This window comes from Leguminivora glycinivorella, chromosome 8 (assembly GCF_023078275.1).
Source record: "Leguminivora glycinivorella isolate SPB_JAAS2020 chromosome 8, LegGlyc_1.1, whole genome shotgun sequence".
Lineage (NCBI taxonomy): Eukaryota > Metazoa > Arthropoda > Insecta > Lepidoptera > Tortricidae > Leguminivora > Leguminivora glycinivorella.
In genome coordinates, this window is record NC_062978.1 from 10,787,714 (window position 1) to 10,801,647 (window position 13,934).

Here is a 13,934-nt window from a genome sequence, read left to right on the forward strand (position 1 = left end):
GAGTTCTTTGGCCGGAGTGTCTACTGTCTACAGGTACCTGAGCAACGATCCTGACAGCTCGTTTCTGAAAGCGAAAGACCCTCTCCCATTCAGGACAACATCCCCAGACCAGACCTCCGCAACGTACTGTATTAATGAATGGACAGTGGCGAAATAGCATGTCCGGGCTAGTTCTGGAGCCACAGACTTTGCAACTCGACCTAAGGCAAAGCACGCACTGCCCCGACTACCACACGGTTTATCTACTTGCTGGTCCCATTTTAAGCCCTGATCAATCTTTAAACCTAGGAAAGTAGTCGTGGATGCCTGTTCAAGTATTTTCCCATTAATTATGAACTATCAACGGCGTGGTCATGCGGCCCGAAAGATTAAAATGCACAAAGTGTAATTAAAATGTTGGCAGCCTGTATCGCAACTGGAGGACCTACGGAAGTAATTAGGACAATAGATCCTTCCTCCTTCCTCCTTCCTTCCTTCCTCCTCCTTCCTTCGGTCCTTTGAGTCGTCGGCACCCAGGCCCCTTCTAAGTACAGGTTTGTACAAGTTTCTAATGAGTCGACTCGGCAACGCACATGTGCCACTCCTTGAGTGGCAGGCGTCCATATGTAACAGTGACCGCTTTCCATCAGGCGGACCGTATGCATGTTTGCCACCTACGTGGTACAAAAAAAAATCTCGACGAATTCACCTTAAACATTAAAAACTAAATCAAAATCGATTGATTCGTTCGGGAGCTATGATGCCAGACAGACATGTCAAGCGTCAAACCTATTATTATTATAACACTCCTTCGTTTTTGCGTTGGTGGTTAAAAACAAGAAACCTCCTTCAAAACTATAATAAAACACAACTTTCTATGAAAATCGGTAGTGCGAGTCGGATTTCGACATTTCCATACAAAAAGGTCATGAGCCCCTGACGACATGTGATAGCAACGTACACTAGATTTGTACTTTAAAGATTTTGCGTATATTTTGGAAACTATAAGAGATAGAGCAAATAGACTTCAGATTTTGGTTGTCGGTGGCACAATTTTTTTGTTTTCGTATATATACACCATTTTTTGGACCTATTAGGGCAATATTATGGTCAGTGCAGTTCTAAACAGTCTTAAGCGCCTCTTTTTTAGTAGGAACTTAAGTCATTTTGGCAAATGATTAAAATTTTTAACAATTTCTAAACAGAAATGAATTTCTTTCTACCTGTCCATGGCGCTCACAAAATTTCAAAACATTTAGTAAGTACTTGCAGCGGCAGTGAGTGAAAATCTCAATTTGAGTTTTTTCTCTTAAGTCCGACTTACGCTTGACTGTAGATTTCTAATAGGTTTTCCTGTAATCTACAGGTAGAGGGCTACCTCGTGTATTTTTTTGAAAATTTTACGCTAAGTAGTTTCGGAGATAAGGGGGGGGGAATGGTCATTTTTCTTAAATAACTTCTAAATTACCAAAATAAAAACTATAAAAAAATATATATTTGAAATGCTTATAAAATGCTCTTTCATTTGATATGTATCACAATATAGTTCTAATAACTTTGATTTTTAATTTTCTATTTTACCCCCCAAAAGTGCCCCTTATGATTAAATTTCGTTTAATTTAATTTAATTATACTACATGTCCGTCTTTGGGCCACAGGTTTACATACGTGTGCCAAATTTCAAGTAAATCGGTCCAGTAGTTTCGGAGAAATCGGCTGTGACAGAGGGACAGACAGACACGCGAGTGATCCTATAAGGGTTCCGTTTTTCCTCTTTGAGGTACGGAACCCTAATAAAAGAACTTAAGACATCTTATTGACATCTTAAAAGCATTGTCCGAATACGGCAGTAAAAGCAATCGCTGTGAAATACCGAACATACTTTTAAACTTACTTCAGCTGAATCATTCGAAATGAATGAATTCATTTAAAGTTTCACTTGAAAAGGTAAAATTAAACTAGTTGAGAACTGAGTGCATGATACGAAGTGTAAAGTCTGGAACTGAAAACTTACATTTGAAAGGTTAAAGTTGAACTTCTTTGTTCTCAAGCAGTATGCCATACACACTCCGATGAGGTAGATAGTGGCCCGGTGCGTGGGCAGGATGTAGGAGTACCGGGCCGCGTCTAGTAACTTCTGGACCCTGAAAATAAACCCGCAAAATTAAATATTGCTAGAGCCGATTTGTATGGAACGCAAACTCGAATGCGATTTTACATTGCGGACTGTTTATTTTACATCTAATCTAGCCGGTTGATCAAATACAGCATTGTAATGAAACTCGCTTGCGAGTTGCGAGTTCTCGTACCGCCTAAATCGGCTATTAGCAGTATTAGCAAATTTGAATTTTGGGGTCGGTAGTAAGTAACTAATACCAAAGAGAATAGAGACTTATACATATTATCAATGTTTTTGTATATTTATTGTTACCATTTTTCAACACAGGACAAAAACTTAGAATTTCGATTAGCAATTTGACCTAAAGCCGTCATATCATCATTTGAGCTAAGTGTTGCCATCTAACTGAGAAGTTTTTTTAATGCCTATTCTTTATTTTAGCATTTTAGTCAATAGGTAGATATTTGTTTATTATTAGCCTGCGTTGCGGATTTGAGAATATGGTCTCTGAATAAATTATTTATTTAGTTATTAGGCAATAACTTAATATGTATGTTGGACATATAGATTAGCTATGGTATTAAAAAGTAAAGCGAGACATTTCTCTTTCTCTGTAGCTCGCACGCCAAGCAGCATGTAACATTTTTTGTGTCGTCCCCGTATATTTTATTTTAATTATTATTTTACAACTTATACAAACCTTTTCTATTAATTTTATAATTATGTATAGTGTGTCCATTTAACTGCGGTAAATAGACCCTATATCACAAATGTGGAGTATCATTTAATCATCCCGTAATCTCAGTGTCAGTGCCTAGCTTCCCTGTGTGCCCTGTACCTCTGCTGATTTCTAACAATGTACCATATATTCAAGGGTTACATTAAGATGTATATTAAGTACATTACACATTGTACAAACACTGCACGGTTGACCGGGCCCGCGTTTCAGACGTCGTCCTTAATCCCAGTCAAGGTCGCACGCACAAGCATAATTTTATTTGCTCAAACTTTGTAACAACTTACAGTAGTATTTAATAGAGCCAGATTACCTCTTACACTGTTCAAGTTTGCCGAGAAAATGAAATGTAAATTTGTATTGCCCTACGGCTTAAATAAATATAATTTTGTTTTATCTTCGGAGCTACAGAAGTCTAAGATTGGATGTTGACCGCTGCTCTCAGGATTTTTGTAGGATTTAAGTAAAGGAAAAATATTGAATGATATTCATTAAAAACATGAGTAAATTTGCATGCTAGGTTTCAATATATGCGCTGTATGATGCATCTGTCAAATGAACATAATATTTAGAGGGAGTTACTTAGAGATCCATACATTTTGACAATTTGCAAGTTTTAGATTTGATGGGGTTACACATATTTGATAGCACTAGCGATCGAGGAAGTAGGGAGTCATCATGATAATGTTGATTCGTTTTTGACTTTAAAAAATGTGCTCTATTTATAAATCTACAGATATCAAGCTGAATGTATGTGGTAACAATAGATAGCGAGCCAGTGGAGCGTTTGACTGATCCGCAAGTTTTGAGCAATTCCCGAAAAGTTGGTACATTTGGATCACGCCTTTGATTTTGATAAAAATTGGCAGGCTGACAGAGTCCATGATGCTGAGCAAGATCCACTTAGGTTTCCCAAAATGTCCTAGGTAGTTTGTATGAAACTTTCCTTTTTTGTTATCGAAAATGTATAAAAATCTGATAACAAAAAAGGAAGGTTTCATACAAACTAGGTACCTACCTGATCATCGACGGTCGACGTGATCCAAATGTACAAACTTTTCGGGAATTGCTGTTTTAGAATTTTTACCCTATTTTTAACATCTATTGAATAAAAATATGAATGAAACTTACGAGATCCCAAAGTACACGAACATGCTGATGTCGTACCAGTAGATGGCGAGCCAGCGGAGCGCTGTGGAGGCGACGGCGACGGCGGCGATGAGCGTCCAGCCCAGCCGGCGGTGTCGCCATAGCAACAGCAGGAGCGGCAGCGTGGCCACGTATAACTGCATGTCCATGCCGATTTGGTGCGTGTGTGTTAAACACTGTAAATAATATTCGATTGTATAACAGGTACCGATTTAGAAGACTTATATTGACCGGGATATAAACCGTGATTACCTTTTTGATTTTTATTAACGTCCCGATATTTCGTCGCAGTTGCATGCATCATGATTATGGGTAACTGAAGAACTGGGTGGGCTGGCGCGCAGTCTACGCAACTTTGACATCCACCCGCTGTCTTCAGTTTCCCGTGATCATGATGCATGCAACTGCGTCGAAGTATACGGACCTCAATAATAATCAAAAAGGTAATCACAGTTTATATCCCGGTCAATATAAGTCTTATGAAACTAACCGTGAATCATTTAATACTCTTATTGTAAACAGGTACCGATTTATATAAGTCGCAGCATGACGACTGCGTATGATCGAATGTCAAGTATGGCAATGCTTGAGTGTTTGACTGCGATACAGCGTCTGTTATTTATATGACACGAATAGCTGTTAAATGGATTGGTTCCTGGCTGGTTATGACGACATTGATGACAGTCGAGGTGTTGGCATCCTGAGAGGAACCGTCAGTCAGATTCGAATTGGAAAGTATCGCAGTCAACTGCACTGCATTCCTTTAAATATTTTAAATGAATGAGGCTCCAGTCTGAGCCTCCAACATATATATAGGCGGAGCAATCTGTACTGGAGTAATATGAATTAATTTCAGGGAATATTTTAGAGTAAAGCGGGCGGGTCCGTGCGGACTACAATTTCAGTGTCATACAAATTGGTCGTGCGGATCGCTCTGCGTATCTGCATGACAATGACACTAAACAGATTTAAACTAAGGGGCAAACGATTAATCTGTAGTATATTTTCATTAAATGTCAACAAATGTGAATGCAGTGCACACCGAATGCAGTCCAAATTGTTTAGCAGAAGTTTGTACATTTTAAAAAACGTCGAGATTTTTTTTTACATAAAGTACATATCTATACGGATGTTCAGGTTTCATGTATTACTATGGAGGTGCATCGATAATTTAATTATAGACTTCTTAAGAATTTTATTCATTTATCAAAATTCGGCACGACTATTCCTAAAAGAACTTTTAATTTCTCTCGATTCTTTGAGTTTTTTTGGCAAGTCTGAGTGGCAAAACTAGGTTCTTCAATTAACACCTAAATATAGGTGACACGGTAATAGAGATATTATGTAATACCCGTGAGAACTGGGGGAGTGCATTTCATTGTGCCTGGCATCCAGCAGATCGGCACGAGTCTTATAGTTCAAGATATTCCTCTGTGATTGAAATCTAAGGTGGCCCGGTTCTTAAGCTTTCCCAGTTAAAATGTCATACTTTTGTAAATGTGAATGTGCTTACATCGAGTGTCCACTTTAGAGTTCGTTTTAATTCAATTTGTAAATAAGCAAAGTAACCTACCAGGCTCCTAAAAAAAATTCAAACATTTCTGCTTTTCTTGTGTTTTATGACAGATAAGTATTATATTTTAATATAAAATTAGGCGTTAGTTTTAGCGTAGGATTTTGATCAATTTTTTAAACTGATACTAGTCTAAAAAGCGTATATACATTTTTTCTGTAAAAAATGTCAAATACTTCATTTAAGCCTAGTATCGCTCGATTGTTTTACAACACAATATTAGTCTATAAAAACGAATACGTGTTATACGTTCTTCTTATTTTGTATGGGTGTCATATTAAACGTAAAAAAACTTTTAAAATGGGTGAAAGTGCTGCAAACTAGCCTATAAAACAGTATATGCTCCAACCTTTGTCAATCCACCCGCCAGCCGAAAGATACTTTATGCTATAGAAAAGCCATCAGTGACGAGCTGCGAGCACCGGCGCAGCTTGTGGCTGACAGTACAAGAGCGCAGCGGGCTTTTTTCGCGCGAAATATTGATCGAAACCAAACGAAGTTAGGAAAAATACTGAATGATTGCATTTTTGATACGTTTTAACCATAATAACTATTGTTTACATTTCCTACATCATTTCTATTGTCATTTTTATTCAAGATACAAACATTTAACTCGATTTTCAGATATTATTGCTCGAAAGCAAATACGTCTTTTTAGCGTAGTTTGCGGTGGGAAAGTTGTTCGTATGTAGTTTTTTTTGCAGCAAACACTATATGAGGTATATTAATATTCCACGGTTTAAGTAGAGTCTGGCTAGCCAAATATTGTTGACAGATATTTCCTTGTGGTATCACCAATTGTCTATGGTTTAAAAAAAAGGCTAAAAGTCGGCTGTCAATTTATGTCACTTATTCAAATTGTTCGCGGGTTATTAAGGGTAAATCTTAAATATTATAACAATGACGATACCAACCGAGGTCCGCAATTTGCTGTTTAAGCTAATAAATAATTACAACCAAGAGCGAAGTCGACGTGAAGCGGCATATAATGAAAAACTGCAATGTTTACAAGTCGTAAACAATATAGTAGGTTGGTGCTCTATTAATATTTTGATACTTTATGTACTAGTTCTAACATTTGCCTATAACTTTGATTAAGTATGTGAATATAATATAAGAAATCAGTGAAGTGACTGGTCAGTAGTAATTTGATATAAAAATATAAAAAATAAAATAAATAATATAATTTAGCCTATATACGTTCCATTGCTGAGCACAGGCCTCCTCTCAAGTCTGAGAGGGCTCGGGCTATATAGTCTCCACGCTAGCCCAATGCGGGTTGGAGACTTCACATAAATCTTTGAATTTCTTCGCTGATGTATGCAGGTTTCCTCACGAGGTTTTCCTTCACCGTAAAGCTAGTGGTACATATTAAATGATATTTCGTACGTAAGTTCCGAAAAACTCATTGGTACGAGCCAGGATTTGAACCCGCGACCTCCGGATTGAAAGTCGGGCGTCATATACACTCGGCCACCACTGCTTATATGGCAATAAAAATATAAAATATATAAAAATATCTTGGTGAAACATGTCTACGAGTATATATGAGCGGCAAAAATGTCGATAGTGCATTTTCTTTACCTACCTACTTAACATATTAAACAGACATTTGAAATAAAACTCTTTTAAACGGATTAATCGCGTATATTAACATCATGACCTACGTTTCGAGCCCTTTACAGCAGTCGTCTTCACAGGGTCTACCCCTAAGACAGACATTTGAACCATAAAAAATGTCAATTACCACCATTAATTGGAAATTTGTGAAACTACTTTTTTTTATACATTACTACTACTTGTAATACACGTTAATTATTAATATTTAAATGCCAATAACCATCGTAAAACTTTTAGGTTAATACGTCAAATGCTAACAGATTTTGTCAAATTTCTGTACATATATTAGCAATTTCTATTGATTTTCAATATAAGTGTGCACAGAAAACAAAAATATTTTCTAGTATCAAAACTATATCTCGTACTATACCAAATGTGACCAGCCCTAGATTTTTTGAATTTCCCGCCAAAAGTTGGGGCAATATTTCATTAGCCACACTCTATTTAACGTTATCCTTTTTGGTTTAATTTACAGTAAAACAAGTAAATAATTTGCAATTAATGAATGAGAACGTTAGAGATGAATGTTGATATAGAGAGGGAGGGGTAAATCCAAACAACGATGAATGGATTATGTGAAATAGGATATTAGAGAGAAAGATATGAGTGTTGAGATGACGAAAGAGGAGAATGAAAGAGGAAGACCTGTTCTACCTACCCCACATAAAATGAGATAAGGGTATGAGGAATAAGAAGGAGAAGTATTGGCAGTAGTCTACATTTTCAACTATGTTTTATTTTACAAACATGGAATATTAATATGAATATAATAGGCAATTGAATATGAAAATAACCATATTTTTGATAACCAGTATCAAAAAGCATAGGAATGTGCGTGTGAAAGTTAGGCCTATATAATAAACTTACGGGGTCATCTGCCACTGTTTCCAGAAAATCCATTAAATGACTATTTTGTTGTAGTCGAATTCAATTTATAACTAATTATTTTGAGTGACTTTGATTTTGATACTCTCTATAAACTTTTGGATCGCAATTTTTGTATTGTAACATTGTTGAAGATTTTTATGGTTACTAATCCAGTCATTTCTGAATTGCTCGATGTTATCTGTTTCTTAGCTTAATTCATTTCAGGGTAGTTCGACGGATTTAATGTTTTCGCAACAAACTCGACATCATTCTCTTGATACCAGACCGGTACTTGGCGAGCGTAGTGAAAAGAATATTTGATGAATACCGGAAGAATATGACCAGAAGAATATTTGATCCCTGTACTTTCATATACTTAAGCAGAACCTGCTTATGAAGGCATTCCTTCTTGTAAATCTAGGAATGTAAGTTTCCTTAAAAAACCGGCCAAGTGCGAGTCGGGCTCGCGCACAAAGGGTTCCGTAGCAGCAAATATAATAAACTTATTATGTCAATTTATACACCTGCCAAAATTACAGTTAAATCAACCTATCATAAAAAAACCAGTCGCTGTACAAACACACAAATAATGTCTAAAATAAGTAAACACTTATACCTACTATATACAAAAAGAAATAATGAAAAAAGTTAATCCGTTTTGTAGATATTCAAAAAAGAAGGTTTTTTGCGATTATCTCAAAACTAGCTTTTGTCGAATAGCTGCCTTTTACCTTAGGACGGCAGTATTGACCCCTACCGTATCGTCTTAAAAAATACCGTACTGCGGTTAAGTTAAATATAAGTCCTTGAAAACCATAATATTAGCAGCGCAGCATTTGTTTTTAATATAAAAGCAGCAGCAAAAATCGTCTTGTCCCCAAAACGAGGCAAAGAATTTTTAATTTAATAATTATAATTTTAAATTACAATTTGAATTGCAAGTGCCATACTCGTTTCTTGGAAATTAAAGAGAATATTCGTTTAATTTCGGGATGGCCGGAGTTTAGCGAGGTTCTCGAAATGGGGAATCTGGGGAATTCTGGAAATGGGGATGGGGCATCCACATGCATTATGGGCTTACGGTTAAAGCTTTATGACGCGATTCCCTATTTATTACTACAGGGTGTTTCAATGAGCTTAATACAATATATTAATAAATACATTATATTCCGGCTCTATTAACGACGAAAAATATAATGCACGTATTGAGGTCTTAAAATTCTACGTAAGTAATTCAATTTTGATAATTTTCTAACAAAATAAGTAAATGAAATTCTCGAAGTGTGGTCACTCATTGAGAAGTCATGGCATGTCTTGCTATACGTCAGTAACGTCAGTTGGGTTGTGACAAGTAACACGTCAGAACGCATTTTATTCATAAAATATCAACCTAAGATAAACAAAAAGGTGAGTTTATACTAAACTAGGTTCGAACTATTTTCTCTTAACAACCTAGATAGGGTAACCATGCTGTGACCAAAATAACAGGATTTAGGAGAACAATGATACTAATGATTATTAACTAGTTTAACAACACGCGACCTAACATAGTGTGTTAGCAATAGGAAGACGATTTTGAAAAACATATTTTGTATTACGTTCATTGAAACACCCTGTAGTGTGGAATAGCAAACATGAAGATTCCCTGGAATATTAGTAAAGTTGATTATCCCTAGTAAATCCGGTAATGCGAAGTTTCCGGCAATTTGAAGTGACCTGGAAAAGTTTCTAGCAATTTTCATTAAGTAACTACTTAACATGAACATATCTTATCGAATTAAATATTTCAATCAATTTTATATTCTAATAATCATGATTAGTCAAAAATAATGGGATATCAAAATGTTTACGGATTGGTGACCACTTTTATAATAAAGAAGCGTTAGATGGATGACATTTAAAATGGCCTATGCTCAGCAGTGAGCAAGTGAAGGCTATAATGATGATAAATGTGATTTAATCGATGGAATCATGCGTTACTTTTGCGGAAGGAAATACTTGTTAATCAAAAACCAGAAGATGTCTTTGCTAATTCGTGAATAGATAACGTGCTCGTTAATCATCATTCATTATCCTCAGAAACAGGGCTCGGATACCGGTAAAATCTTACTTTACTTGCGGCAAAACCTTTAAATTTAGTTTTCGCTCCAAAAAACGCTATTTTTAACCCGGTTGTTAGGGGAACGCTTTCATAAAGGTTTCGTTAGATTAACCGGTTTAGAACAAAGTAAACCAAACAAAAAAATCGCTGCGTGAACGTAGGTATTTGTGTCTCGCCGCTCGTCGAATACACCGGTTTATTTCAAGTTCTCATAACGTTCGCGTTCTTTACAAAGTTCGGAGTAAAATCGAAATAAACCGGTTTTAACCGGTAAAAAATAAACCGGTTCCGAGACTTGCTCAGAAACATGTATCGAGTTTAGTATTTTTGATGGTGGTATTTGCGTATTTATTTTTACGGAAAAGGGGAACTTTAACTCCACGTATAAATACCTGGTTAACACTGATTGACACGTTATCTATTCGCGGATTAGCAAAGTAATCTTCTAGATTTTGAATGTGATTTGTTATATTCAACACACACAAGTAGGTAAGGTAGAGGTATAGTGTAAAGCTCGCGGCAAGAGCACTACTTGCAGGGGTGTACAGACTAGGCCAACACGCGAAAAATAACTTATTAAACATCAAAATACATACCATTTCCTCAAATCCAAAGTAATTGTGTATGAACAGGAAGCTCTTCCACATATTCTTCTCGCAGATTCGGCTGTGCTCTTCCACGACTAAGTTCCACTGTGGGCCGTTGTTAACATCGGGCAACACGTAGGTGCAGAATAGCATTAGCGACAGGAACAGGGGGAATAATCTGGAAATAGTTATTTGTTTTCCGCTCGTGCCAATATTGATACCCGAGCAAGCGTAAGGCAGCGTTCCCACTTAAGCGTCGCGTGTCTCGGGGCGCGCAACGGACGTCTGCGCCACGCCGCCTGAATGTAATTCAAAAAACGTCTCCTCAGTACATTTTGTATAGGAAGGACGTAAGACGCGCCCCCAGGCGGCGCGGCGCGCGCCACGCCACCGCCACGCCGCCTGGGGCGCGTCTTACGTCCTTCCTATACAAACTGTACTGAGGAGACGTTTTTTGAATTACATTCAGGCGGCGTGGCGCGGACGTCCGTTCCGCACCTCAGGACATGCGTCTCTTAGATGTGGCTGGTCCCTAAGATTCCAATATTCCGCGAGCGTAGCGAGTTAGCCTGTTGGTCTACAGAGTAGTCTATTGGTCTACATTGTAAACCTTGTGAAATGGACATGAATGAAATATCCATGGTAATATACAATATAATATACAGGCCCAAAAAATATTTTCGGTAACTTCGATAATTATTTTGGTTTATTTCAACATTTCCCTGTTCTTCGTCAACGTAATTTTTAATTCCATCCTGGCCATGTATTTTGGCCAGGCTTTATCTACCTAAATGAAATTACTAAATACTAATGATAATTGATTATGCACGTGCACGTGTGACCCGAAACGAGAGGCCAATAATATCTATATTAGTAATAGATTTTTAATTGATATATCCGATCCGTTTAACGATCATAACCGCTTTAAAATTCTTAGGTATTCTCAAATACTATACGATGTTACGGTAAACGCGTACCTACTGTGATTTGTATTATAGAATTTATCACCACACCGATTGGTAAAGTTCTTTTTGATTTTTCACACACTGATTAGAAAATTCCTTTTTATTTAAATGTGTGGCAAACTAATTTGATGCAAATTTAAAGTTAAGCCCGCTAAGCTGACTGGTATCCCTGTTGATTTTTCATTGATGAGTTTTGTTTGCGACTCAATTAAAAACTATTTGGTAAAATATATTCTGACCTAGTCCTTGTCGGTTTCGACAAGGTTTAAAAATTTAAAATGAACTGACACATAAATAAGTCAAAGTCTATTAAAAACTGATCAAGTACATATGGAGAAGAGTATAATTCAATCAAAATCAAATAAGTTAAACCAAACTTGCAAAGACACTCTGTCAGGGAGGGAACCAGTGCACCTTATTCGGTAAGTTATTCCGCATCCTAAATTTTAAATGAGAAATATTTTACAACTCTCGTTTGAACTTGGTTTGATTATTATACCAACAATTTAATACATATTTATTTTCCACGGGTCGGTGTGGATATGTGGTGAACATTTTTGTCTTTTACAAGGGGACTTAGTTTTTGTTTAACCGCTCTTATACCCAAGCAAGCGAACGATTTACTCGAGAAGCGAGTACATAGTTCGAAAGGTGGATATTGAGCAATGCGAGGGTTTTAACTGATTCCAAGTCACGAAGGTTAAACACATTTTGGCCTGGATTGAAAGACTATTTGGATTTGTTTATTCTTTGGCTTCTGATTTATCTGATGATATTATCAAATATTAATTGGTAATTAAATAAGCCACGCAACATACCTGAACCATCTTGAAATAAGTCTGTTTTTGATATCAATGGTCCCTTTCCTCTCCAATTCAGACAACAGGTTGTTGGCGTTCAAGAAGCCGCTAATGTATAAGAAGCTATCCGTGTAGACTATGGCCGAGCGTCCTATTACTGCCCACGGCATCCCAAATACCTGAAAAAAAGAAGTTTTATAAACATATTTCTTAAAGGATGACTCACGTAAAACCGAGAATCTGCCTGTGGAGCATTGTGCATTTATGGAAATTGGACAGTGTTATGGAATAAGCGATCAAGCGACAGTTAGTTGAAATCGAGAAAATGAGCTAGAAAGATTTGAAATTTGAATCAGTTGTTGTAAGTTCATTTATAAAGCAAAAAAGTTAATTTTGACATTGAACCTATAAAAGTGTTCATAATTTAAATAGAAAAAAAAAATAACACCATACCTATTCTAGTTTCGAAGTTATTAACGTTTTTCCGCTTGATTCTTTATTGAACTAATACTGTGATGAGGTTAATTTATTTCGCCGTAGCGTACTATGAGACATATTTTGTCGCTTGATTCTTTAATGCAAATTGTTAGAGGTAAAGTGAATACTGGAATAAAATAAAACTCCATATATTTGAGTAAATAGTGCTATTATAAATAAATCAACAACAATGTTTTCCTCCACAATGATTAGGACTAATCCGTCTAAGAATTTAGTTTTGTTGTGCAATCAACTTTTTTTAATAAATGTCAAAAAAATCAGCATATATGGCAAAATTGCCATTGTAACTAATAATAATTCATTAGTACTAGCCAGGATTACACACATAAGCTATTATGATATAACAAAACCGCTTGATACTTAGTTCTCATTAAGCGAAATATCCTGCAATTTCAAATATGTAACAACGAATTAAACGACACCATTAGGGCGGTTAAATCGATATTGCGTTTATAAATCATCAAAACTTTAAACCAAAACGAATTAATAACATCTTTATGGCGTTTAACTCGATTTTGCGATTTAGAATATACGCTTATTATAATTTGTAAAAGTAAATTTGGCGTTCAATTCGTTTTTACGTAACGACTTAGTACACAGGGCCATACAAATTTTAACGTGTCGCTTGATTCTACCCCTTAAAATAAGGCTGTAAGCATGATTTTTCAACAAAGAAAGAGTCAATACTATAGATTATCACATTTATATCCGAACTGCATTCATAACTTTTTTTTCGGATTTTGGCGCTTAGTTCGCTATTCCATAACACCGTCCAATTATCACGTGACCATCAGTGATCGGGGATTTGGATGCCACACTGCGGGATGTCAAGTAGATACAATCATATGGATATGCCGTCCAGCCCGTGATAATTTTTCTTTTATCATAGTAAACAAATGATCAGACGGATTGCCCGATGGTTGCTTACCGTAGCTCATAA

General features: G+C 36.4%; 1 protein-coding gene across 1 annotated transcript in view; it reads right to left on the bottom strand.

The window, feature by feature from the left end:
- LOC125228868 (nose resistant to fluoxetine protein 6-like) overlaps nt 1–13,934 on the bottom strand; it is a 53,678-nt gene that overhangs the window by 9,827 nt on the left and 29,917 nt on the right. The window contains exons 5-8 of the mRNA XM_048133562.1: nt 12,515–12,675; nt 10,741–10,909; nt 3,966–4,159; nt 1,994–2,123 (exon numbers count right to left, since the gene is read on the bottom strand). Coding sequence (XP_047989519.1) covers nt 1,994–2,123; nt 3,966–4,159; nt 10,741–10,909; nt 12,515–12,675 — 654 coding nt within the window. The remainder of the gene's footprint in view (nt 1–1,993; nt 2,124–3,965; nt 4,160–10,740; nt 10,910–12,514; nt 12,676–13,934) is intronic.